Raw genomic sequence first — 27,168 nt, 5'->3', positions numbered from 1 at the left:
TATTTTGCGACCAGCCTTCCAAAACGCACAAGTCGGTAGGCAAACTCGGGCAACATGACGAATGCGCAGCTCAACTTCATCACCTTCAATCAGGACCACAGCTGTCTTGCTGTTGGTATGTTGCCCCTCGAGACATGCTGGGCGGGTCTTCGCTAACAGTCTAGGCACCTCTAAGGGCTTCCGAATATATCATACCGATCCCTTCTCTAAGATCTTTAGTAGCGACGATGGAAACATTGCTATTATCGAAATGCTCTTCTCCACATCGCTCGTGGCACTGATACTCTCGCCGAGGCATTTGATAATACAGAATACCAAGGTGGGACTTGAAGTATAGCTCTATTGATACAACACTAGGCTAATCCTCCTCAGCGAGCATCTGTCATCTGCGAACTCACCTTCCCCTCGGCCGTACTTGCTGTCCGACTGAACCGCAAGCGCCTGGCTGTGGTACTCGAAGATGAGATCTACCTGTATGACATCTCCAACATGTCCCTTCTCACCAACATTCCGACGTCGCCGAATGTGAGTGCTATTTGCGCCCTGTCTCCTTCATCGGACAACTGCTATCTTGCGTATCCCCTACCGAAACCCCGCGAAGACGCACAAGATAAGCGACCCTCGCACGCCCCGCCCAACTCGCTCTACGCCCCAGTCACGTCTGGTGATGTGCTCATATACGACACCTTAACGCTCAAGGCCGTCAACGTTATCGAAGCGCACCGCTCGCCGCTGTCTTGTATAGCCACAAATAGCGAGGGCACCCTTCTGGCTACAGCAAGCGAAACGGGCACAATCATTCGCGTCTTCACAGTGCCCAAAGGCCACAAGATTTTCCAGTTCCGCCGGGGTACATATCCCAGCACTATTTACAGTATGTCCTTCAACCAGGCCAGCTCGCTTCTCTGCGTCTCCTCAACCACAGATACGGTTCATATTTTCCGTCTCCATCAGCCGGGACCACAGGGTGCAAATGTCTCGTCCGAAATGGGAGGACCCGCCTCACCTCGTGCCGACCGCTGGTCTAGAAGCCGCAGTTACGATAGCGGAAATGACTCCCCTGGGAGCAATACAGGATCCCCGCGCAGTGATGCTGCCGAGGCGGCATCGCCAGCAACGAACTCGAATAATCATAGGAGACAAAGCGGTTCGTTCAGCAGCATGCTCCGCCGGTCCTCGCAGATTATGGGCCGCAGTGTGGCTGGCGTCGTGGGTAACTATCTGCCCCAGACTGTCACCGAGATGTGGGAGCCCTTGCGTGATTTTGCATACATAAAAATTCCAAAATCTTCGGTCGCAACCCCTAAATCTAATTCTGGCCAACAACTACGGAGCGTGGTCGCCATGAGCAGCACTAGCCCGCAGGTCATGGTCGTGACGAGTGATGGAGGCTTCTACGTCTTCAATATCGACATGGAACAGGGCGGTGAGGGATACTTGGTCAAACAATTTTCGTGAGTTCGTTCTCTTCCAATCCTGCACCAGGCGGGCTATGGGCAAAAGTCTAACCCATATAATCGCCTATAGTGTCTTTGAAGGTGACGATAAGCTCGATGCTTCTAATTACGGCCCCTAGGAAGGTGCCGTTGAGGTGCAGGTAGTTGAGGACGAACAGTAGGACACCGGCTTCACGGATGCTGATGAGTACGGCACCAAATGCCCGCCTGAAATCGACAGGGACACCCAGACAGGCGGCCAAGGATAGAATCTAGTACTGCCAAGGCGACGCCAGATGAGTCTGTAATAAGAGATCATTGAGCGGCGTGGTAGCCCAGGGTCCATGAATGGTGTTATGAATTTATGCTGGAGGCCAGCAGTTGGCATGATACGAAGTTTATGCCTGTGTGCCAGCATCGCTGATGATGGAAATACGTTATGAGAGTCGTCTTGGGGCTCTGGTGTTGTGACGTGCATCTCTGCTTTCCTACCTACGAATATTTACTGCATCAGCGTTTGGCGTTTTGGTTGAATGCGGCATGTATCATCATCATCGAGCTTGGTATTACTTATCAATAGTTCAATAGAAGCCGTTGGATCAAGAATTCGTACATTTGGAGCAAGATACAGAGTACTCGAAATTGATCTAGCAAGCCGGCTAGCCAGGTTTCCCTCATTAAATGGGCCTCTTCAACCCTGAGTAGAAGCACCGCCCTGTGAGCCTGAAGTGATTCATCCCTTTGTGACATATATCCACGTTGGAAAATTACCTGATCAGGTATAGACTCGTCAGCATTGTCATGATATCATACAGTAGAGCCGTAAACTCTGTCGGAACGTTTTGAAAAAAAGGTCTACTCGGCCCTTCTCCCCTAACTCTGAGAACATAAAATCTACCAATTGTAACCGGAAGGTATCATCAATGGCAGTCAAGATGAAGAGGTTTCAATTAGGGGCATTAAAAATTTACGCAGGACAAAGCTTCAGGGGTTGGGTAAAGGCTACAGTACCGCAAGATCTTGCAGCAGCTTGGGGTTGAAAACGGGGTGTTCCACGCTCTGTGGCGAGGCGATGTTCAACGCGGGAAGGGTGGCCGATAGTCTCACCCGGCAATAGATGAGACTGATAGTTTCATCGCAATGGCCCCTAAAAATTCTGTGGAATTCGTTTCTAGGATACCTTCGGCCAGGTCCATGGAAGCGAACGTGTATAAACTAGTGCTTGGCTAAACACGGCGTAAATGAAGGTGGCACTCGACTTATCTTGACTTCTGTCCATGTTTATTCTTACAACTGGCGTAGAATGATGAACCTGAGTGTCACTGATTATATTGATACACGTATATCCGATGTGTTTACTTCGAGGATTTTCATCTTTCATGAGAGGGCCTCTCTAGCACACATCCCGTACTCAGGCCGACAACGATAACATTTCCCTTTGTGTTTGTCCTCACATAACCTAGTCACCGGAAAACAAAGCAAAATAAAGGAGGACGGCTGCGCGAATCACATGTCATGGTGTATTCCCATACCTAGGTGTTTTGCCCTCCAGCCCGTAAGTATCACCAGTCTCAAAATCTCATTGTAGTCCCACAGGGGCTCGTCCCTAGTGAGTGTGATAATAGTTATACGCCTCAGAACCACAGCATGATCCCGGCGGTGTAGTATGACGCGCCTTGATTCCTAAACGTTTCCCCCATTTACATGTTATAAATCGGCACCCCGAGCCCCATTCTGCCCAAACCCCAAGTTGACCCTCCAAATTGGCGCCAATATGGAGCACAGAGGGCCCTTCGAGATAAAACCCTGGAAAATAGTATCCTTTTCTCCCCTCCGCTCAAGTGATTGTTACGTCATCTCGTCATCAGAAGTGAAAGTGTTATACGCGCGTCATGAAAATTAGTTGTTTTCCCGTTGTTTCTCTTTCCAATATCTGTTCCTGCAGCTGATATGCTTGAAAGAGTTCGGTCGTCGATACAGCGTACCTGGTATTAGGAGCCCGGACATGCCGAGTCCTTCACAACCTGGGCACGGAGACCCGCAACTTGCCCAGGAGAGTAGCAAGTTTCTCGACCGACCGAAAGCTCTGGAAATTTGCCTGCCGCCCCAGCACTGAAGCGGTAACCGACAGTCTTGCCGTGATATGCTGTCGAGTCGTCCTTGAGGCCTAGCAAGCTCATCTGGCATAAGGTCGATTCATGAGAGCGATCTCCCTCGCAATCTCGCCCCACTCCAGTTCTCTCTTGATCTCACCACTTTCATGGTCATCATTACTTGATCGTCTTCCGTGCAATATCTCCTCCCACTTCAGCAGCTCGTATGCAAACCTGAGATGGGGCTGAATAATGACGTTGAGCCGCCGAGCTCGGACGAAACAATAGGCCCTAGGAAGTGATAGATTCAGAGTTCGCATGACTTCGGCAATGCAGATGGTCGCACTGCGCGAAACGCCGACCCGGCAGTGCACGAGTGTAGCTGTCCCGTTACGCCGGCCACGATCTAGAGAATGCATGTCAGCTCTGGATCCAGATGCCAGACGAGCGGGAGGGACGAACCAATAAACTCCAGACAGCTCTCAAACTCATCGGTTAGGGGATCAATACCGTTGTCTTGCACGCCCTGGACAATTTTAACATTCTCGGGTCCCCATTTCTCCAGCTCGCCGTCTCTCCACATGGCCGTTTCTCCCACGCTTAATATCTGGCCAATACCCAATGCTCTGAGCAGGTCGGGATTGTTGGCATGCCCCAAGTTACCAAGATACATGTAACCGAGGATACGGCTGGGGAACGACCCATCCAAACTAGCTAGCCATTTCGGTTCGTCTTTCAGCAGGGCCGTGATGTCCGACAGGCTCTTGTGGGCACACACGGGCGACTCGGACAACAACCGGCTCGAGATAGACGTGAGAAGAGCCACATCTGTGGGGTATGCAAAGAAGTTACGTTTCATGGTGGTGTGAAGGTTCAGCCACGCATCGGGCACAGGCCTGCCCGTGCTGTAGCTGAAATAAGCAATTCCAAGCATGGTTGACTCGGTGTAGCCATCTGCACAATGTAACAAGATTTTCCTCGCGCGGCAAGTCCCCAGGCTGCTCTCTGAATCATCTGACATGTTCGTATCGCCGTCGTAGTCTGTGCCGGATTTCGACGGCAAGGTTCCGTGAGACAGATGCCAGATCCACTTGCATGTTTCCAGTATACCGTCTGCTTCTGCGTGGGACCACGTTGGTGGAAGGATGCTTCCAGACGAGGGGAAGTCCAGGTACAGCGGGTGCTTTACATCCTCATCTGACCCACGAGCGATGGCTCTCAGACCAGATGGGTTCAGCCGTCCGAGATCGTTGCACTCAATCAAGACATCATACTGCTGTTCCTCTTCACTCCCAGGTTCTGGTGTAGGACCCAGCCAAACATTCTGTGCTATCTCAGAAGCCTTGGTCATGGCGTACATTTCCGTTCGCTCCTGTTGGAAGAAGTCGAGTACGGCACCCGTCAGATGTCCGTCGGAATCAATCGACACAATCTCACCGTGCTTCTGCTCAAAGACCTCGAAGGGCCCCACGTAGATAAAGGTGTTGTATGTCGGGACGGAGCAGCTCTGGTTTTCGTGCTTCTCGCGCCACTTTGCTTGGGCGGATGCAATTTGCCAGCCTAGCTTCCGCACAAGAGCAGAGTCCTCGCCGTATATGATTATGTCCGAAGTCATGGCTGCCTTGGCGGACTGAATCTGGAAGTTGCGCACCGAAAAACCTTCCTTGGGGTCGACTTCGAGAAACTCGCCTCCAGAAGCGGATTGCATGAACTCATCTGGTGCAATGGCCCCCTTGAGACGTGAGACGGACAAATCTCCATCGGCCTTGACCACGGTGATTCCTCTCAGACAACTTGGGGTCTTCCTCAGAGCCCTCCTGCGCGCAATGAAGAAGGCTTGCTGGATATGGTTGCTGGGATGTAGGCCATGGAACCAGGGGAATACCTGGCCTGGGGTTGGGAGTGGTTGCCGCGAAACATAGTCTAACGCAGCTGATATATCGGCCGCGTTGATTTTGTAGATAGAGAGCGAACCTTGCTCGAGACGAATGTATCTACCAGGCGGGAAGAGCAACGACGATTGGCGGCATTCATCGTCCTGTGTTGGTGTCGGCGGCGGGGTATTGGGCTCCTGCGCGGGAGCTGGTCCTGTTGGACACACGGGGATGTGTTTGTTTGGAATGGGAGGGCAAAGCACCACTTCCTGCTGCTGCTTTTGTGATGTTGTGTTGATTGTGTCGAGACTTATCGGCGACGATAGCGTGACGATACCAGACGACGATTGGTGGGGCGGAATGGGTCTCGGTACCGCAATGGTAGCCATCGTGGAAATGTATGTAGGCCCGAAGCCCGTCTACTTCATAAGCTGCGAGATAGTGACCGCAGCAACCAAAATAGTTGAGATTCTACACTCTCAAGTCAAGTTGAATTGACATTGATTGTTCCAAGGTTGCAGTAAATGTCGTGCTCGTGTCGCATGTGGCCGCATTCGTCCAATTGCGCGTCGCGAAGAAGGCGGGGTCGTCAGTCTCCAAGTACTTTCGTTAACGATATAAGTCAGCCCGTCGCCAATGGCCTCTTTCCAGCAACCTAGTTCTGAAGATATTAGCAACCGTCTCAAAGACTGTAGAAAAGTCCCCTATACCCTGAAAGAATGGTAAGAGGGGGCACAGAAGTAGGAGGGGGGCGATATAGGGTATTCGGAATGTTTTACACGCTCGTCCTATTGTTGATTGGAGTCGGCCAGCCTTATCACACACATCCCTGTGGACAATACGAACGCGGCAGATAAGGTACTTAAGTAAGGTACTCAGGATACTCACACGAACAAGCGTTGTTAATAATCAATTGAGAGCAGTGTCTTCTGATAGCACGGGACCACTGCTTAATTCGTCTGTTGTTTTGATACAGGTGCTGAGTAGACGCAGAGATCGAACGGATTATACTTCGACAAGATGTCTGAGTCTGGAGTTCTGAAGCCTTCGACTCCACCTTGCTCATGTGTGGGGGAAAGAAGTGTCTCTTGTGTGTGATGTTTCGAGACGAGCTAGTGGCCACTTCTTTGTGCCAACCACAATGTCGCCGTCGTCCAGGGGGCCCGGCTTTGTTCAATAAATAGCCGCTGCTGTTCCCCCGTCTCAACGTCTGGGTTACGCAAGGGTAGTGGCACGTATCACCTGGTAGAATTGGCCACTTAGTTGCCGGAGCACAAGCTCGACAAAGGACTGTCGGGACGAGGGAAGAGAAAGAAGACGAGGTTGAGGATGATACCGACCAGAAAAATAAGCGACGATAGACAGAAGTCCAGCTGAATTACAGACGGCTGATATGCCACCACGTTGTTGCGACGGCGGGCGGGGAGCGGGAAGTGTAGATAGCTCGAGAGATAGGCCAAATCAATGGCGTTCTCACATACTAGTTGCTAAACGTAAATAGCTGGCTAGAATGCCGCCCACACTGCAGGCGACAGTACAGCGTCGCGTTATCCCCAGAGTTTGACAGGGAACTCTCTACCACACTGCGTTACTCAAGAAGTACTGATGGAACCTTGATAGGCTCATTCGACGCCGCGAGCAGCACCATGTACAGCCGGCGGAGGGGCATCAACCTGTGACGAGCGAGGCCAATAGCCAATCACGGAGCTTAGAGTGGAGCGGCGCATACTAAAGTGCCACTACTGGGACCAGGGTCTCTGTCTCTCTATTAAGTATCCAAACCTCCGCTCCCCTCTCACTTTTGGCCAGACTCACAGACACTGTGGGCCTCCGGCAGCCCTCCAAACGGAACAAGACCATGCCCCAAGAGGATTAGAAACACTGCGATTTCAAGGGCAGTCAGTGCTCGCGGTGCATTAGCGTCTATAAAGGTTTCCACACAACCACCGTCTCCAAACTTGGCAAACTGCTGGCTGAATGAATTCATGCCAATCCTTTGCTCTGCGACCAGATCATCAGGTTCCTTGGGATTAAGCAGTCAATTCGAATGGGACGCTTCTTTCAAGGGGACCGGGGCTCGATTGTTAGCCTCTGTTGGGTTGGAGGCGATCGTGGGAGGACGGGGCGGGGGCGACGGCACTGGAGAATGCGCTCGGGCAAATGATATCATGGTCACTATGGGGAAGAAGCCGGCTATACATGGCAAGCGGTCGGTAGTGGTGTACGTGCAAAAGTATTGGTCGTCGATACTGTTTTAGTCTGAGACGGAACAGGACTGCTGCACAATTGAATAGGACTATTCTTGACGGTTGAGGTTGCATCTGTGAAAACACCCTGAACGCTGAACGGCCTTCTCATCGCCATCAATGTATGAGCCAATGGCAAGAAGGACGAATGCGTGCATAGCTTTCCAGAAAATCATACGTATACATGTAACAGGAAAGTAGTAAGCGTCCGGAATGATAATCAGCAGGGGACTCAAGCAAACATTGAGTTTCTTATGTGTGAGCTTTGGCCGTAGTAATTGCATGTATAAGCGCGCACCAAGCTCTCGGATCGGCGCTTACGGTTTCGTTCCGGGGCTCTTCACACTCATCTGTGGTTTCAGCATGAGTTGTTATTACTGAGATGACATGCATCTTTTAGATAACGAGTTTTCTGGGTGACACATCCAGTGACCAACCCAATCGCCCTTCGCAGTAGATAGTCCGACTCGGGACCGCAGTTTGCTTTAACATGTCAAAGCTCTGGCATCGCCGGTCGCTTGTGGCGTACGGTTGATCGACTGATCAGAGCTCCGGTTAACGATGTTTGCCAGCTCGATATTAGTCAATTTTTGTACTGCTGAAACCCTGCTGTGGAATGTCAGAGGCGCGGCCACCCGACAGAGGCCACCGGGCTTTATGTCCCAGACGGACAGCGCTGAGTTGAGAAAGATCCAAGAAGTCTCTTGAGCTGCCAACTTTTGGCGAAGGTGGGTTGACGCTCACCGTTAAACCTAAGAGGTCTGGAAAATCATCCGACGTTGACTTGCATCGATAGCAGTATGCCTGAGCACGGTCGTCATTGTATTGGTTCTGTGGTACGTGGGATGAGGATGTTTTCGCTTAAGAATGGCTCTGCGAGACTTTTGTGCGGTAAATTGAGCGCAGTATACCCTACATTCCTCATGAGTGGCCAGCAGGTTTTGGCTACCAACGCACATCGAACTTGTCACTCACTGTTCACCGCGAAGTAGCTTACAGACCATGCCACTCAGAATCTTATAGTAAGTTGAGAACCGAGCGATGAACTCGCATGGACATATCAGATCGAGAGTTAGCGCGATCTCTTATTTACGCTTCGTATACCCCCTTCACCTCGTGGCAAAGATCGAGATGGTCGAGCATATGACAGCGGAGATAGTTGTCCTTGCTTGACGAACCTGTATATGAGACAACCCAGATCATCAGCGTTCAGCGTCAGGAGGGACTTGTTCCGTCCGGTACCATTTTTGCAGCGAAAAGTTGCAATGGATATCGTCAAAAACACAGAGTTGCTCTACACATATATTGAAACGTCCTGCTATTGTTTCTCATCTTCTTGGGTTCTACACAAGATCGTCTAAATTGGCTTTGAAATTAAGAATCGCACAGTGTCAACGCAACAGAGAACAAGACCACCCGCTCTTGAAGCAATGCCAAGCCACCTGCGTCAAACTCCCCACCTCATGTTCTCCGCCATAACTTGACAAGACCTAGCATTTATGAGGTTGACTATATTTCCATACAACCAGCTTCAGGCAGGGTGTACTTCAGCTAGCACAGGAGAGTCTTTGAGGTCCAGAGGCCAACCGTTCCGACTCAACGACCTGAGTACAGTTGCTGAAGTATACACACCTGTCGAGCGACTCGAGCGATGTGTATCCGATGCCAAGATGAACCTGTAAATTGGCGAAATTTCCAAGTCATGTTGCTCAGCAGTCGAGATAAGGGCACGTCGCCAAACGTCGCCAAATGTAGGACAGCCTCAACGTTGATTGAGTCACAAGAGACTCGCAGCATCGAAGGATGGGCGACAGATGATGCAGCTTGGCTAGTATTGCTTTGCGCGGGTATATAGTCGACTGCTGTTGTGAAATTCTGTAAGTTTAGTACCAAGAGAGTACGACCAAGGCCTTGGGGTGGATTGGGTTTTATACGGAGACAGCAGGTGAGGTAGATACACCAATCGTAGCAAACACTGGACGTAGTATATTGGTCGGGCACAATCGAGGTCCTCAAAGGAGAGCCAGCATCTAGTCAGCGGTCAACTTCAAATTGGAGGGAGACAGCAGCGAGTATTGAACAAGGTAAACAAGTGAATGACCCTAGCCAGCGTCGAGATGTTTTCGGACCAGGCTTGTTTGATGTTTTCGAGCTTCAGGGGAAAGTAATCAATGGTGAGTTAGTAAACAAGGTATATAATAATAAAACCCATTCCGCGCCTATTGGCAGTGGGTCGAAACAGTATTCTGTCTGGTGCTTGAAAAGGTTGTAATGGAGTTTTGAGAAGTGCATGTTACAATTACATCGTCAAATCGGATTCCGCATAGCTTCAGCCACGGCGGATCCCGATAGCTCCAGCCACACCACGTCATCAACCAGGCTCTTGTCTCCAACATGTGCTTTTGACTACCGCCTAGATTACCACTACTTAGGTACATTGCGTTGCGTCGCGTAGGCGTGACTTTGACCACAGAATCTTTCAGCTCCTCTAACCTTTTTTTCCATGAGGTGATTTACCTGTGGTCAAGCTCTGGGATCATGTCTGCTCTGCGCAAACTCCATCTCGGACTCGCCCCGGCTCTCCCATCTTGTCGATACTTGCGCACCTGGGTAGACGGATAAAATAAACGGCAAGTGTGGTTTACAAAAGCCAACCAGCGAATACACCAGCAGCCGTCTCTGCCTAGACTACACAAAAACTCGGCCGCCTACATTTTGACGATGTCTTCCCTTGTGAACGTCTCCGGGTCAGCCCCGGTGCACGATTACGGTCTAAAGTGCCGACTGGCCCCCGTCGTCCACCCTTTCACGACAAACAACAGCAACGACATCCCACCTGTCAAGGCCCAGTACTTTTACATGTCGCCGATCCCTATCGATGATCCTCTCTCGACCTCAAGCATAGCTGGATCCGCCGATGCTAAATCCGGCCGGGGTATCCTCCGACCCTTCTCCCAAGGCGACAACAATGCCTTGGAGAAGGCTTGGCTCAGTCTGGCCTCGGATTATTATCGCCGGAACCATATCCAAGCCCGCCGCAACCGCAGCCTTAGCCCTTCCCTGGCTAAGGCGAATGCCGAAAAGTTAGACCAGATAATACACGACTTGGCCATTGAACATAAAGAGAAGCACGCGCGAGAAGGCAATAGTCAAGAACTCGAAGAGCCCACCACCGATTCGCTGACAGATCCCGATGCCCTATTGCCACTATGTTGTCCCGAGCTCATCGCCGATGTGGGCGTTCAAATCCGGACATCCTTCTGTGCCATAGCTAGAAGACAACAGCGTGTACTGGATAGAGACAGGGTGGCTCAACATGTTATGGCTTCCATACGGACTCTACATGCTTCAGCTTCAGCTTCAGTTACAGACCAGCGTGTGCCGTCCAGCAGCATTCCCTCAACACACCCCAGGGCCGACTCACTTGTCATGTTCAATATTCCCTTTCATTCCAAGGAGAATTTCTCTCCCAGTGAAGCCAAGAAGGGTACCTCAAACCCGGCAAGCAGAGATGAGCGATCTGACTCTCCGCGCTGTCAAGAGACGAGGGTACTGTCTCAGTCGCAGCTTACAGCGCGAAGCTCTGTCAATGAGGCCAATACCACGGCCCCCATCTCTATACGCCCTGGAATTGTGGATGATGGCATCTCCGGGAAGCCATTCGTGAAAATCGGTACGCCGGAAACCACCCAATATGGATCGTCTCCGGCCTCTCTCCCGCGACTGTCAACTCCTACTGTTGAGAACCAGACTCCTGAGAAGCCAAGCGCCGCTGTAAAGCCAGTGCTGCATTCCACTGCAGAAATGCCGTCGACATTGCCTGAGAGAGGGCGAAACCCCAAAAGAAGGGGCTCTATCGATGTTCCCGTAGGAGTCTCCAGACTCCATGAGGTGACTTTGCCGGCCCTGCAAATGAAGCCAATATACTGGTCTCCAATCAATGACCTGGCCACCGTCTTACGCGGGACATGGTTCTACAAGTATGTCCAAAGCTTCTTCAATGGCTCAGTGGCAGTGACTAAATATGCATAGGGATACCATGGTACCGGTGGACACGACCGTGGCCAACCAGTTAGAAGCAGGGTACCGGGAACTGAAACCACACTCAGATACCTGGAACGTCGAGCTCAAGTGTGCTGTCGAGGTCGGCCCTTTGGGTGAAGAGAAGGTAACACACCAACTTTGGCCGAAGGACCTTGCTCCAACTGCCAAAACCAATGACATAATCGAGGAGCCCTTGATCTCGAGCAATCCTTTCTGTGCCGCTCATTGTTTCCAAGGCGAAGCCGCTGCAGAGGGGACCTTGATCCCCTCGAAAAATGAGGATAACTCTCCGAAAGCACCCTCTCAGCGCAAATACGAACAATACCATGTAATCTACAAAAATGCCACTGCCGCATTTCTCTTGAAACCCAGTCTGAAGCCTTCCGCATACCACGGAAGACGCCCGGTGGCAAAAATTCTCAAGGGTATCATCATCGGGATTCCCGTTGTGCGAGGGTTCGACAATGAAGAATGGATGAGATTGCATCAGAGGAAAGCCCAAACGCCGCACCCTACCCAGTCAAGATCCGCAGCCAGTGAATCCCAGGAGAGTACTGGTCGGGATGTTTGTGCTGCCTGCAAATATGAAAAGGAGAGGGGCCAGGTTACTGACCTAGTACTTGTCGCCCATGGTATCGGCCAGAAATTGGCCGAAAGGGTGGAAAGCTATCACTTTACCCACGCCATAAATGCGTTCCGTCGGGCCATCAACATCGAACTTGGGAATGAGACGGTTAGGTCAGTTCTCCGGGATGGACAGAATGGCATAATGGTGCTACCCGTCAACTGGAGACAGAACCTGTCCTTTGAGGAGGGCGGCCCTATGAAAGAGGGAGACAAGGCCGAATACATGCCCGAAGGCTTCGGGCTGAAGGACATTGAGCCCCGCACGATTCCTGCCGTCCGAGGCATGATCTCTGACATCATGTTCGACATCCCGTTCTACATGTCCCACCACAAACCCAAGATGATCCAGGCGTTGGTGAATGAGGCCAATCGTGTTTACAGGCTGTGGTGCCGCAATAACCCAGGATTCTCAAAAAATGGACGCGTGCATCTGATCGGCCACTCACTGGGAAGTGCCATGGCGTTGGAGGTCTTGTCGAAACAGCCGACCGTAGCACCGGCACTGGATCTCAGCAAAACGATACAGCTCAAGTGGTTTGAATTCGACACCAAAAACCTGTTTCTTCTGGGCAGTCCCGCCGCATTCTTTCTGCTCCTGGAGCGGGGTGCTTTGATTCCACGAAAAGGTCGTCAAAAGCCAGGGGCCGACCATGCCGACATTGTGTCTTGTGACATTGTGGGCGATGCTGGCCTGTTCGGCTGTCTTGCCGTCGACAACATCTACAATATCCTGGCAAGAGAAGATCCTGTGGCCTACTTACTCAATGGTACCGTTGATCCAAAGTACGCGGCCAGCTTGAAGACGGCATACGTGCCGAGCTCGTCGAACACCCTGCTTCAGTCTATGGGCAATGTATTCAGGAGTGTGGTGCCGGGACTTGGGCCAAGTGCGGATCAAACCAATCCTGCGCTAGTCAAACCGTCCACGATGCGACTCCCGTCGAATCTGGAGCTTGAAGTACACGATTTCACGCGCGAGGACATTGCAGAGAAGAAGGCATACCTGCTCAATGACAACGGCCAAATTGATTACTTCCTGCGTTCTGGGGGTGGGCCCCTGGAACTGCAGTACCTCAACATGCTGAGTGCTCACTCGAGCTACTGGTTAAGTGCTGATCTGGTCAGAATGCTGTGCATGGAGATTGGGAGGAAGCCTGGGAAGGCGAACACGCTGCCAGCTATGAGGGCTATGAAGGCCTCGAAGCGGGCAATGCCAAACTCGAGTTTACTTGGACAGGAAAGTCATTAGAAGCCCAGCTTTGTTGCATAGCTAGAGTGTCAAAATATCTTGAGGCGTTTCGGTGATTTTAGCACGAGAATGCCCTGCATCTAACTAGACATCGAATACCCATTTTGTTCTGATTTATCTTGTCGACTAGCTGGTTTCTGCGACTGGGAACGAGAGGAGGATAACTAGATGTCCTCCAGTCGCTGTTCGCTCGACCCAAGAGACGCTGTCATGACGAGTTGTTGGTTTCATTACTGTCAGATGTTGTTCCAAACACTGTTTACCATATCTGGTACAGCCAATGTCATTTACGTATTCGCTTGGGAACTATCATAGGAGGGAAAATTCATTTTTTGGGAGTAGGGACTGCTCTCTGGAAAGTACCATCGCGCAAATACTCACCAGACAAGATCGTGGCGTTTGGCTTTGTGCGTTGTGGTAAGATACGTGCGAAGCCAAACGCCGTAATAGGGCCTGGCGATGACAAGACGAGAAAGGAGGGAGAGTGTTCGGGCGTTACTCACCAGCACCGAGTGTCGCTCCGCTGCCGAAAACAAACGCGTTGCCGAACTTGGCAGCCAAGTCCTTGGCCCATTCTTCATGCTATAATGTATGGGAAATCATCAGCACCACCTAGTACTTCGATTTCGAGCGGGGGGCACACCGACCTTGCGGTGATTCGGATTCGCTGGGTGATTGGGATCCTGGGCCTGCTGAGCAATGGTCTGCGGTAGCGCGGGACTGACGACGGCGTTCTTGCCTGTACCACCTGGAGCGTAGCGGGCGTCGACGTAGGCGGAAGGTTGACCACCCGGTGCCTATGTCGGATGGACCACAGCGTGTGAGCTTTGGCGCTGACCGACAACGAGCCGTGGGGGTCGCATGGCAGGAGGAATGTGCAGAGATACGGTAAGGTTATTGGATGGACTCACGGGCAACTGTGCCGTAATCGAATTGAGCTGCTCCCATCGCAGCGCTCCCGCTTTTTGAAGTATTTCGAGTTCTTTGCGGATTACTTCGATGGAGCGGTTGATGGAAGATTTCTCAGCCATGTTAGAGATGTTCTAGGATTGGTCGCTTTTGGGCCTGGCTGTAGTTAGGACACTGATCTTGGTGAGGGACATATGGTTAAATAGATCCAGGTGAACTGTATATATTAATTTGTTTTGGGGATTTAAGCTCATTAACATACCGTATGTGAAGAACGAGAGCTGCTCAACGTCTAAATGTCCTTATCTTGGGAGGCAATTGCTACATTTGTAATGGCCAAAATGTCTCTGCTTCTCACGCTGTGTACTCACTGCCAGGTAAGTCGTTATACAGGGAGGAGCTTTGTGACCCCAGCAGTCGCACTTTCTGTCCTGTTGCAACACCTGGCTTCGCTTAAGTAGTTACACTTGTTCCAGGAAGCATTCAATGCTGTTCTGTCGCCTCAAGGCAGAAGCATTCCACGCTTTGTACGCGGGTCGTCTTCTGACCTGTCGGCAATTTAGCCACTATCTCTAGCGATTTGGTTATCTGTAAGCACCCTGGTTTCTATGGGCTTTGGATAACTCAATGGAGTTAGATCGGGCTACTTAGGTGTCTTTGGAACAAACCCAAAGGAGAGGTGAAAACCAGACACGATAATAAATAAAGCAATTAATGGTCTGTTACCCTCTACTCAGTGATGAAACTAGTGGGATTGGGAAGATGTGACTTAAGTTGTTGGCTGAACCAAGAGTTATAGATTATGGACTCAAGTGAGGATGCTCCTCTTGGAGGATACAACGCATACCCGTGACACCTCTTTGGGGCTCTCAGCGGAAAGCCATGGCGATCAGATCTAAGGTGGCTTCAGGAAATTGACCCCGAACGGCACGTGTGACTACGAAGGAAGTAAACATATTGGCGATCGTTCAATTTTTTGTTCGCACCTGCACATGCAACTGATAAGGACCTTGACGGGCTTTTTGCCTCAATTCTTCATCTGCGCACAGTGGTTGAGTAGGTTTCCTTGTAAATAAGCGTGAATTAGACTAAATGAATTGAAGATTTGAAAGCCATGAAGGTTGCACGTATGTGGTTTTCCCCTTTCCCCGACAGAGAACTGGCCTGATTGCCTTCAGAATCTGAATACTCATCTATTTGGCGTATCCTTGTGTCTGACGGATGACCTCACAAGCATCAACGGAGCTTCCTGACTACTGAAATTGTCCCTAATAAAATGATATGTACTGAGAATGGCATGTACACACTCCCTGTAGATGAGGCATTGCTATTTCTAGGTTTCAGTCTGCAGCTTCCAGTATAGACTAGGTTTATACCATCAGCATACGTTAGTTACTTAACAGTCGGTAAAACAGATTAATCAAACTAGTTTAACGGAGTAAAGGAAAGACCCGAATACTTCATGGGACTGAACTTCCCAAACGACGTATTGAATTGGAACGAAGGGGTATGTTTGCTGGTACTATCAGACCGCCAAGAGGAAGTACCACGAATTTGGGATATCCTAAGAACCACTTGCGATGGTAACGGAAGTTGCCGTTTACACAAACATCAGCTATTAAAAATTGCCTTGCCAGTGATTCCGATAGGGTACTAAGGCATGCATTCGTGAGAGTAACAAGGTCGCAACCAGTATTGCCATACCCATCAACCAAGGGGATGCCGCCCATATTTTAAGCAAGTAGATTTGGTAGGGAATCGCAATCAATCGAAAACCCCCGTTTCTTAATCAAAATAGTTGATGAAACATGTCAATCCATTGTTGTTGCTTGATGCCCCTCCGTCTCGATTCCTTCCCATAGCATTCCTGCTATATCGTCGACATCACAATGGCCATATCCACCATATCTTCGCTCCCACGGAAACAAGGCAGATAGATCCGCGTGTATGTCCCTTTAAGGCGTATTTCAGCCATGGATGATGCCGTACACTGAGTATACGTGGGGGGCTATCGAGGTGTCAAACATCATGTTCGTTCTTGGATTTCCGTGCCGCAGGAGCCATGTAAGGTGGGTTATGTAGACGAGCTGGTCCAGCCCATGTTTAGCGTTAGTTGTGCGTGTGACAGCTACCAGGATCCAGAAGCTCCTTACCATGAATGACCTGACCTGAGCGCGAGTGACGTTGTGGAATCTAAGAACATACATCGACTGACCATATAGGAGGCCAATGTCTTATACTAGGACGCGTCGGTCCCGATGCCGCGTTGGGTCGTCCTGGGTCGGTTGAGCATCCTTTCCATCCTTATCACGAATTATGCCCAATCGGCTCAGGCCAGGATGTAGTGTGCCACGAGTTAGAAACACGCAGATTTTCAGGCGCAAAGGCAGCAAGGAGGGGTGGGAAGGTTCCATTCCATGTCCACGCAAATGCAAGGCCTCCAAGGCGTCAACGAACGACCAGCTTCACGAGACGGAAGGTATTCCCTTCTATGAGAAGGACATCTTGGAAAGCCAAGATAGCATCTCAGTAATGTCTACTACTTGACATGGCAAAGCATCAAAGGAAGGACTAAGCGATTCGATGAGAGACGGACTAACACAGGCAAGAGTGACGACACTGATACCTCGGTATCCACCATGGCAAATGCAAAACGATACCGCACACAGTTTCCTGTTTTCAGTCATACAAAGGAAGCCAGTTGCATATCCATTTTGGCAGCTAACGGGTCTAGAACATGATGCAAAAGCCATGGATTCGACGGTTTTGGTAGTTGAGACGCTAATAGGGCCCAGAGCCCAAGGCCAAGGGGTAACCAACCTGTTTGACAGTAATGAAACTTCATGTTATTCGTCGCTGACAGCTGCAATGTGATAAGAATAAGATGCTGACAGCACAGGCCGTCTAACCGGCTGCAGGTTCAACAACCATTGAATGATGAAGCACGAATCCTCATGTTCGGAAGCTAAGGCGTCCTTCACATTCAAACTTGGCATTCCGCCGGCTGTAGAAGATCCAAACCACCGTTCATCGTCGCATAACCTGTCGACTGAGTTCCGAGATTACCACTGTGAGATATTTTGACAAGAAGTCCTAAAAAGAAGGAGGGGGCATTTCCTGAATGCGATTCCTGGCTGTGTTGCTTAGTTGGAGCTGACTTTCAAGGTGGTAATACATGCATGTAGATATGTAAGACTGCCAATTTACTCGATGGAGCCTGTTAGCCTGTTGCCTCGCTTCTTCAGCGGCAACTGTGCCTCTCGGTAGCATGCCGCTATCTTCAGCCCCAGAAACGTCCATGTGGCACGACATACACCTTTAAGTTATGGGGCTATACTGTACTCCACTGTTGTAGTCACACAAAGGTACATGAATATACTGACACGCGCCGCCTCGCAGGTTAGGAAGCGCGCAACCGCAGCGGTGACCCCGTGTCACGACGGAAGAGGTTGATATGGCAGGCGAGCAATATTGAAGGTTGCCGACGGCATCATCTGTCGTGGCCAATCAGACATCTGGGTTGTTTTTAGGCCACCCCCAAAGGAGAAGATAGTCCCGGAACGGACATTTCTCATGGCTCTGGAATGGTCGTGAGGCTGTGCAGAACGTCCTTCGACTATCTATAGAAGATGCTTAACAAGCAGATCTAGACAGCAAGACAGCAGTTATCTAAGACTTCCAAAGTGACACTGTATTATCCATCCAAGCTCGCATTCTAAAGGATACACGTAGGAAGACGTGTTGGCTCATAGCAAGCTGTGACTCCCAATACCAGCAGAGAAAGGAGCGCAGAAATGTGGCCAAATCCTGCCAGCGATGCGGTCGCACCAAGTTGAGCTGTTTCTTTCCATAGTACCATACCACTGAAGATATAGTCTCTGGATTCTATTCCTCATCGGAAATGACAGGATACCCAGTCGGGTAAGCGACCACGACGGCGTCATCTACGACGAGGTGCTTCTCTCCTGAGAACCCGACCTAATGTATTGAGCCAACATGCCAGAGAGATTGTGGTGCATTATTGCAACCCTACCCTGTGTAACGCAGTCGTGCCTGTGTAACCCGAGAGCAGGCCCAGTTAGGCGCTAAGCACCGCTGCAACCTCTGAAAGGGCTCTTTTGCAGAAGGTTACACAAGCCATTACACGAACTGAGTTGAGAAATGCCAGAGTCCTGACTGGCGGCCTTGGATGCCGAGGGGTGCCCGCGAGGAACAGCTAGGCTAATAGCGGCGGCGAGCGCAAGGCGCTTAAGTCACAAGCTGACCGCCGCTTCATGGGTGGGCAGGACCTGGGTTGCACATAAATATCAATTCAAAAGGCGGAGGTTGAGCCAGTCTGCCAGAGTAGATTGACCGACCACCATCCCCTCAATGAAGAGAGAGGATCATAGTCGATCTGACCGGTGGCCATCCGATCGTCACTTCGGTGAATCAACTTAACACGTCAGAGGCCCCAAGCCCCAAGCACCATGGAAGCAGTAGTGTAGATAGTGTGCGTTATTTAGTAGGGCTGAGGTCGCAAGTTTCAGGCATATACCCCACCTTCTTCAAGGGTGTTTGGTCATTTGGTCATTTGATGGGCGTCTTCAATATCCCCCTGGACAATATCCCGTCGGATCAACATAGTCAGAACTTTGTCTGAACCATTGCGTTTGACATGGAATCTCCATTAATCCTGCTAGATTATGTCCATTGGCGGGCAGTAACGGTGGGATGTGGGCGATGGGGTGGGGGATGATGGATGGCAACATGGTTTGAATATGTTTGAGGATATCGTGATTTGACCCAGCTGTGCAACACCAATCTGGGGGGGGTACTGGCTACTTCGCGCACGTCGCGTAGGAAAAAAGCAGTACAGGCTCCCCGTGGCATCTTCCGAAACAGATGGCCATGGTGGCATTTGAAACTCCAAAATTATCTGTATGCATGGGTAGTATTTGTGCGAAAGGGAAGGAACCTCGTACTTATATCGATGCCGCTAAGCTGAATCGGGGTAGAGACAGGTAGCAGTACATTGGCATTATTTGACCCAAGTACCGCAATTCCCAGACGAGGTACCTAAAGGGCACGGAGCAGGAACTTTTTGAGAAAGAAGTGCTGTGATTGGCGAGCACCGATCACGACCATTGCGACTTTTCGCTTGTTGCCGCGTGGTGCGATCCCCTGTGCTTGTCAAAAGGTACCCTTGTGGACAAAAAGCCGGCTCACCATTTATTATTACCGGACAGCTCCAGTACAACTGACAAATAAATAATTTCCAAAAACATAGGATGGTTTAACTCCCTGTGCGTAATGATTGATACAACGGTTACTCCTAAGTTTAAATGCCTGACTTTGCGGGCTAGGCATTATGTTTTATTCGCGCTTGTTGTTAACCTAAGTGTTGGAATCTAGTAGGGGTGAGCGACTTTTTTGTTCATAGGTTAACCGCCTGTGTTGTGTAACGAAGGCATATGTGCTCAACGCCAACATACATATTCTTCTGCTTCTTTTCTTGCAAGGTGTAGACCAGTTAGAGTCACTGGCCAGCGTCACCACGAGTCAGTCATGCATGGCAGGTCTCATTCCATTCAACGTGGCGGCATTTGCCGAATACTTTGCCCTCGAAGCTGAACTGGTGGTGTGGATAATACCAAGTAGGCAGCGCATGGTAGATTCCTTTGATTCCTCTCTTCCTGCCCATTGAGCTGATTTTACCATGGTTGCCCTTCCTCCACTCGTATTAGTGGGACCACATTTGAGGTGCTCCAAAAAGTTCCCAGATTGCCAGAGTCGCAGTGGCAGAGACGACAGGGAAACCTCAAGATACATACGTAGTAATTGACAAGCACTGGCTTAGTACAGGTGCTAGCCCTACACTACTAATAGATGGGGAACAGATAAAACAGGGCGTAGCTTTGTGTAAGCATCCTCCGCGATGGCAGCTCAGAAAATATACCATGTACCCATGCACCATGTACCATTTATGCTGCGGCTTGTCGGTTCAAGTCAAGTTTAGGTCTCTGTCTTTGTTGAGAACTAGTGGTGAACTGTCGCGCTTAACCTGGGATGAAGCTGCGTCCTTCGTGCGCGTTCCTGCGGTCAGCTTATCGCGGCAGGGTTATAGTTACACCATCCCATCCCAAGGTCCGAGGATTTGGTCGAGTTACACTGCGCTGACACAGAAGCAGCTGCCCTTGTAATCTGTAGCATGAGGTCCCAATCTGTATGGGAATCTGCCAATCTGCAGACACCACGAGAGAGAAACTTTCCCACTCAGGCTCCAGAGGCAGACTGCAGCGAAAGACAGAAAATAAGACGGGGAGACTGATGGGCCTAAAGGGGGAATTTCTCCAATCGGGTTAGATCCGCCCGCTCTGCCAGCCAGCTCTGAAGCCAGCCAATCGTATGTGTCCCATCGGCTGTTGGCGCTATTTTGGATATGGGCTCAGGGCTCAGGGCTCAGGGCAACTGCAGAGACCTTTTAGCAGGGATACCACGACCCACTGGAGGATTTACAGTTCTCCACTGAAGACGCTCCCTTTTCTGAATCTCCAGGTCGTCGTTCCGTGAGCCACTCAGATGAAGGCAGGTCAAGTAACTCCGGCAAAGGCTATTAACCCAAAGCGTATAGTCCGACGGTGCAAAAAAGTTCTTGACACCAAACAGAGCACAACACCACCTAATCTCTTAAGGCTGCGGAAACGACCTCAAGTCCCGGGGAAGCCACCCTGGATGCGACCAAAATTTTTCTTCGTTTCTTGTTCTTGGTTTTAACAAAACAAAACCCCCCTCTCTCCCCCAACAAACCCTAGTTTGAGCACTACATTTCCGAAGCCGGGTAGATCGCTCCTTGATTGCTTTTGTACCTTTGCAATGTTCTTGCTTGATCGTGATACTGCTTGAGATGAGGATGATCGTTGAGCCCTTGTGTGATGTGCGTGAGAGTCATGTGCCGATATCTCATTGGCCGTGTCATCTGCAAATTACATTGAAGAATATTATGGAGGCGATTGAAGACCTGGTCGGCCGACCCTCTTTGGAGGCCACAGACAGTTCGGACGGAATTGAAGTTGTTGCGTCGGAGTTGCTCATTGTGTGACATGTATGAAAGCCGACTACCAGTATAAATAATGGAGCGTTGGTTGTTGGAGGAATGCCCTGGGGAAAGACGCCAAGCTATGCCATGCCACGCCACGCCACGTTGCCGGCCGTCCTCCCCTTTTCTAGATTGATTTACTATCAGCCTTCTCGAACGATTCCCCGTTCCCGAAAGCTGCCGTGCTGTGCCTTACTGAGACGATGCGGCCGCTGTTGCTATGGGGAAACGCCACAGCCGGCGGCGGCAGTGTGTCGTAGTGGACCGGGTGATTAGTTATATGGGACGGACGTAGTCGAGCCCCGTCGGGTTCGTCGGGTCCGTTGGATCCCTCCATTGGATGATGGCCTTCCTGTGCATCTCCCATCTTGCATCTTGCTTGGGAAGAGATCTGGATCCGCAGTTCATGGCCATGGCCGGTTTTCCCTGGTTGACAATTTTCATTGCCATCCACGGTCTCGGTGTCGGAGCTTGTCACTTAGATTGCGTGCGTCTTGTGCTGCTGCTCGGCCAGTTTCCGCTGCAAGGTTTGGTCGCTGCGTAGCATCTGTCGCGCCTGTCGGCGCTGCACCTTCTGGGCACTTTGACGTATGTAGTCTGTGAACTATCAAGACATGGGGAAGAAACCTGCACATCTCGTTGCACCACATGTTTTACTGCGTGCAGGTTGGGAACGTGTTTGGGAGTCATTATGTATCTTGGTATCTCTAAAATAGCAGAGCATAGGCCCGTGTGTGGACAATGCATACATCGTCCTGTAAAGCACTAGTTGTACATGATATCTGAACGGACAATGCCGTCGAGTTTTTTGTCCAAAATACAGCCTCTCCTTGGCGTCTTTGGGGCCTAAGATGCTCTGGGCATGCCCAAGTCCGTGTCACGTCCACGTCATCCTCGTGGGCACATTAAACATTCCACGCCATCGTGTTTCCACACTGACCATTCTTCTTTAATCGCCAAACTGCCGCCGCGCTAAGGAGGGAACAGGCGCCAGAAGATTTTGGTTTGGGCTTCCTGGCTGTATCGGAGGCAGTTGAGCCAAAGGTGCAAGTTGGCCTCGATGGGGCGAATTGTATCCCTCTTGACGCAGGTCCAGAGTGCCAATGTCAAAGCGCTTGGGACAGCCATCTTCCATGTGTCTACACCGTATTAGTCAACTCGTACTCGAATTGGGGTTGGACACGGAACATACCTTCGCAAGGTATCTTTCCTCGCGAACATGCGGCCGCAGTAGTCGCACCTGTGGTTCTTTTTCTTCATATGCACACTTTGATGGTGTCTTGCGAGGTCCGTCTTCCGGACGAACCTCTTGCTGCAATCGCTTACGGGACAGGGAAAGGGGTATTCCCTGTTTTCGTCGTGCGTCTCCATGTGCGCTTTGTAGTTGTAGCTTCTGCTGAACATTTTGCCACAACCCTCGACCCTGCAGTGGAAGACTGCCTCGTCCTTGGTGGTGAGCCGCCGCGGGTGTCTGCGTATTGCGCGCGGCGGTCGGTACTGTCTGGGTTGGTCTGATGGCACGAGCCCTTGGCTGCTGGAATGCAACTGGTCTGACTCTGCATGGTTGTTGTACTCGGACTTGAGCCAGTTGCTGGCCGGGTCTGACAGGTAACCCGAGCTGCCGGGGTGGGAATTATAATTGCCCACTTCTATAGGTAATGCTTGGGCAGAACGCGGCGACGGATAATCAGAAACCTCGGTATATTCACCCTCCATCTTAATGCGCGGCATTGGTGAAGGCCGGGAAGATGTGACGGAGGTGCGGGACAGTGTCCTATGAAGCAGCTGGGGGCTCTGCTGGCCGTGTGCTGAATACATGTCATGGCCATAGGCGGGAATAGACTGCTCGTAGTTGGCAAAGGCATCATAGTCGACTGACATGACGTTGGGCAGGCCCGCTGACGTCGTCCCCGGCCAGTCTGCCGAAGTCATGGTGTCTAGCGCAGGTAGCGACGTCACTGGGTCGAGATTGGGATCCATGCCACCGCAGACTCCCTCGTATATGGAGGTGATTCTGTAATGGCTATCGAGCAGATCTGGCGAAGGGTAGTCTGACAAATTGTTTTGCGGCGAGCACGTGTTGGGCGACGACACGGGTGATCTGCTAAGAGATGGAGGTGAAAGCTCCATCACGTGGGTGTTGTAGTCGTCCCGACCAAGTTATGAATGCGAAAGGGCGGTATTAAATGGTGCTAGCTCCGGAGCCTGGGGGAGGCCTAGTCAATCCGTATTTGATGTAGTTGCATGTATCAGCGCTCAAGTGCCTTTAGTGGCGAGTCGCCGTATAAGCGTGTCGGCGTTGCGAGAAATCCAGATGTAGATATATAACACGAGTCTGTGTCGTTTGGACTTGAACGAGCAGGCAACAAGACAACCAGACAAGACGTGCAAAGCCCCTTGTGGTTGGTGTAACGGACAGATTTTAAGGCTGAGTGACTAAAATGATCTACAAAACCGTCATGGCCACGGTGTGGTGCAAAGCGCGATGCGTCAAGGCAGACTCCGGGAAGCCATATATACATCCATCCACAGAGTACCATGTACCGAGCCTAGTAAAGTCAGGCGGACGGACTGTGGACAGGCTTCTGCCTGTTGATCGTGCCCATCTGGTAGAGTGGTATATCAATCAAGATATATGGAGAAGAAGGGGAGTGGAACTGCAAGGATTGAAGGTACCTTGGAAAATACGCAAGGTACATATGTACCCGGGAGATCGAGAGAGGAAGGGTTCATCTGGTTGGTGACTAATACGGCAAGCTGACAAGGGGCTGGCCCCAAGATAGCCCAAGAGAGTGTGGGCCGTGACCCGTGGATCATAGTGACACAGAATACCAAAAGGCTAGTCCAGGGTACAGACTCAGGCAAGTAGGCTGCTAAGCTCTTGCTGCAGTGGCTCTCTAAAGTGCTAGAGGTGATTTCGATGCCATAGCCCAGCCCGAGTCCCTTTGTTGGAACCAAGAAGAGAAGGAATCAGTTTGTTTGAGTTTGGGTAGAGTACTCCGGATAGAGTAGTACCCTTACTTCTTCGCAATGCGTCCCTAACGCGGGACAATTAATAATCAAGCATTTTGTTACGAAAGCAAGAGGTACTCACCGAGTATCAAGTGCCACACTGCCGTTGTTTCATACAACCAGACCAATCTCTTTCCACACCCAAGGAGCGAAATTGTCATGGTCTGGGGAGCGTCATCCATGTCCATGTACGAAGTACGTTCGGTCATAGGGCGGTTGTCACAATAAAGTGCGTCCGGGCGGAAGAGAAGGCCAGAAAAAGATTGGAGCAAATGACCTGATGAGGACGCAGGGGACTTTTCGCATCAAGGGCCACCAGAATTAGGGGTTGTCCGCTGCCACCCGGGATTACGGGCAGAACTTCTTTGGGCTGAGAAGTTATGGCCAAGAGTCGTCCAAGCAGCGTGGTATCAGAGTGGAATCGCAACACTGCTTTGGGTCGTTGGGACCAATCATCCAACGAGGAACCAAAAGGCGGAGGCCAAACAAAATAAAGGTGGGTGGGTGACTTTTACCAATTGGCCAGCAGACCGCACGTCAACGGCCACTAAAAGTTGACAGCTCAAGTTCCTGAAAGTGAGGTCTCTGGTACTTGGTAGGACGGTACTAACAAACGAGAGAGAGACGAGCCCCCCAAAGGCCCCACCACGATGAGCGATCCCTGAAGCTGAGATCAAAAGTAAGCGAGCGGGTGGAGTCGAATGGGAATAATGTCAACGCGGGCAAAGTCTCAACATCAAACTCACTGGGACGCAGGGATGACGATGGCCATGAGGTCCTAAGGTTAGTTGTAGGTTGTGGGGTTTGAAGTTGACAATGCAGATAGCCGTGAAGTGAGGAATGGCTACGATTCCTTTAAGGCATACTCCAGACATGGGCCAGCCAGCCCGCGGATAAATTCGGTTGTTCGAGACTTAGCCACTGGACTCAATCTCTTGCATTGACTGATCTTTATCACCAAGTCCATGTCACCGTTGCCCACCTTGCACGACCGCAACGAGGCTCCTTAGGCCATGAGGTCATGACAACGTCTCCCGCGTTGCGACTTCGTTTTGCAGCCAACGGATTCCTCCAATAATGAGCAATACGAATTTGAAGGATGCTACTTGATTAGGATGCTCAATTCAACTTCCATGGCTTGCTAGCAACCGACCCACTCGTGTAGCGTCGAAACAAACGTCGTAAGAAGCTGTAATGAACCCATATAGAAAATCCACTTAACCTTCACGAAGTCAGTGATAAACGTGAGAGGGCTATGCGAGTGTGCGCTCAATGGACAGACCGTCACTTTGAGCCTTGGCCAGTTCGCCCACCCACCCTAACCTCAAAGCATGGGTTTGGAACCGAAGACATGGGCACGCGTCAAATGTGACTAGTCCGACGTAAGACTTGCTGTATCTAAAAGTACTTGTCGGCAATAAGAGGCATTTCTCGAGATGCCCCATAGGTCAGTCAAAGCAATACGGTTGCTCGTTCGTAGCGCTGCGCGTTTGGAGTTATTTGAAAGAAGGGCCTGCTGGCCTCATGTCACTGCTGTAATCCGCAATGGTTGCACCAGAGAGACCCGAGAACGCTTCTGCTATGTATGCGTTGACACCAGACGTACGCAGCGATAACGTCGCTCATCTCGTACGACGGTACAAGGGGCGACAGCAAATTGGGAGCAGTTTGCGAAGACGCGTGGGGTAACAGACCATTAGATCCTTGAGCGTCTGTCTCGGCGTCTAAAGGCAGGTTCTCACGTTACACAAATGGAGCCGGGCTGGTATCCCCGAAGTGCATCGGAGGCTGAGCTTTGGCCAGTTCAAGGCGGTCCAATATCGCTTATTGTCCCCACCTTGACTACTTTAGTTAGTTAGCCGACTTGGGGGCCGAAGAGTGGGAATCCCAACTTGATCACTTCCGACAGTCATGTTAGCTGCGGACGGCTTCATTCATCGTGACTTCTGCAACTGCACAGCACGGCAGCTGATCAAGGGAGAAATACACTTCCTTGATGCGGTGCATGCCCGTGAATGATAAGACTCAGATATCCCGAGTTTTGGGCGGTGCTAGAGTACCGGTTGAGCTGGCACGTGTAGTTGTTGTTCGGAGTACGTCTATTGAATCTGGAGCCTTGAGCCACTAAGTGCCTTGATGACCGGCCTGGCAGTGAATGTCTGCTCTTGAGAAATGGTCTCGGTAGGAAATAGAGATCGCTCCACAGATTCGGACCGCCTGCGGCTCGCGGTTTACAACGTCGGGTCCATTGTGATGAGGTATCAAGTGGATCCGCGGCTTCTAAAATCGTAAACTGACCAAACGAGGTTGGGGGCTGGAGCTGCACTTCGTACAAGGTGGACAACGAAAGTGGATAATTCAATGTTTGATATGCAGATGATTTGGGACGTGTGCGTTGGCAACTCAGACAGTATTAGAATCGAGACGTATTCGTCCGAGAGCTCAAAACACCACCACTAGATCCTGATCGTCCACCACTGATGAAGAAGCGGAGTAGATCAGATTCAAGATATCCTAGAAGGCCTTGGAGGTACCGTTTCCATATACCGGACGGTTGTGGCAGACGCCCGAGCATCGGCACCAGACCGCCACAGCCGCAA

General features: G+C 50.8%; 5 protein-coding genes across 5 annotated transcripts; 2 read left to right on the top strand and 3 right to left on the bottom strand.

Annotated features, from left to right (window-relative positions):
- Positions 1 to 54: 54 nt before the first annotated feature.
- On the top strand, positions 55 to 1,576 carry BCR38DRAFT_485397 (protein-vacuolar targeting protein Atg18; the record flags this gene model as incomplete). Its single annotated transcript, XM_040863879.1, has 4 exons — positions 55 to 115; positions 165 to 319; positions 373 to 1,454; positions 1,528 to 1,576. 4 exons carry the CDS (start codon positions 55 to 57, stop codon positions 1,574 to 1,576), a joined length of 1,347 nt encoding a protein of 448 aa, XP_040715673.1.
- Positions 1,577 to 3,612: 2,036 nt separating this feature from the next.
- Positions 3,613 to 5,792, bottom strand: BCR38DRAFT_485396 (uncharacterized protein; the record flags this gene model as incomplete). Its single annotated transcript, XM_040863878.1, has 2 exons — positions 3,613 to 3,935; positions 3,992 to 5,792. The coding sequence occupies 2 exons, from the start codon at positions 5,790 to 5,792 to the stop codon at positions 3,613 to 3,615; spliced, it is 2,124 nt and encodes a 707-aa protein (XP_040715672.1).
- A 4,605-nt stretch (positions 5,793 to 10,397) lies between these two features.
- On the top strand, positions 10,398 to 13,527 carry BCR38DRAFT_320893 (DDHD domain-containing protein; the record flags this gene model as incomplete). The annotated part of the gene is made up of 3 exons (XM_040854770.1): positions 10,398 to 11,080; positions 11,123 to 11,629; positions 11,682 to 13,527. Coding segments are annotated over 3 exons (3,036 nt in total), but the record flags the coding sequence as incomplete, so codon positions are not given.
- Positions 13,528 to 13,687: 160 nt separating this feature from the next.
- BCR38DRAFT_210474 (uncharacterized protein) lies at positions 13,688 to 14,822 on the bottom strand. Its single transcript, XM_040854152.1, has 5 exons — positions 14,741 to 14,822; positions 14,481 to 14,634; positions 14,217 to 14,366; positions 14,073 to 14,151; positions 13,688 to 13,837 (listed from the first exon to the last, which is right to left on the bottom strand). Exons 2-5 carry the CDS (start codon positions 14,598 to 14,600, stop codon positions 13,806 to 13,808), a joined length of 381 nt encoding a protein of 126 aa, XP_040715670.1. The 5' UTR covers positions 14,601 to 14,634; positions 14,741 to 14,822; the 3' UTR covers positions 13,688 to 13,805.
- Positions 14,823 to 22,505: 7,683 nt separating this feature from the next.
- Positions 22,506 to 23,686, bottom strand: BCR38DRAFT_485393 (uncharacterized protein; the record flags this gene model as incomplete). Its single annotated transcript, XM_040863877.1, has 2 exons — positions 22,506 to 22,695; positions 22,749 to 23,686. The coding sequence occupies 2 exons, from the start codon at positions 23,684 to 23,686 to the stop codon at positions 22,506 to 22,508; spliced, it is 1,128 nt and encodes a 375-aa protein (XP_040715669.1).
- Positions 23,687 to 27,168: the final 3,482 nt, after the last annotated feature.

The sequence above is a fragment of the Pseudomassariella vexata genome, assembly GCF_002105095.1.
Source record: "Pseudomassariella vexata strain CBS 129021 chromosome Unknown BCR38scaffold_7, whole genome shotgun sequence".
Taxonomy (NCBI): Eukaryota; Fungi; Ascomycota; class Sordariomycetes; order Amphisphaeriales; family Pseudomassariaceae; genus Pseudomassariella; species Pseudomassariella vexata.
This window is presented reverse-complemented; position numbering and strand designations above follow the sequence as displayed.

Bases quoted from the DNA above. Each gene is read 5' to 3' on its own strand.
- BCR38DRAFT_210474 (XM_040854152.1), bottom strand. From the start codon at position 14,600: ATGGCTGAGAAATCTTCCATCAACCGCTCCATCGAAGTAATCCGCAAA. The intron at 14,367-14,480 runs GTGAGTCCATCC...CATCCGACATAG, and splicing joins CGATTACGGCACAGTTGCCC to GCACCGGGTGGTCAACCTTC. The intron at 14,152-14,216 runs GTCGGTGTGCCC...CATACATTATAG, and splicing joins CGAATCCGAATCACCGCAAG to CATGAAGAATGGGCCAAGGA.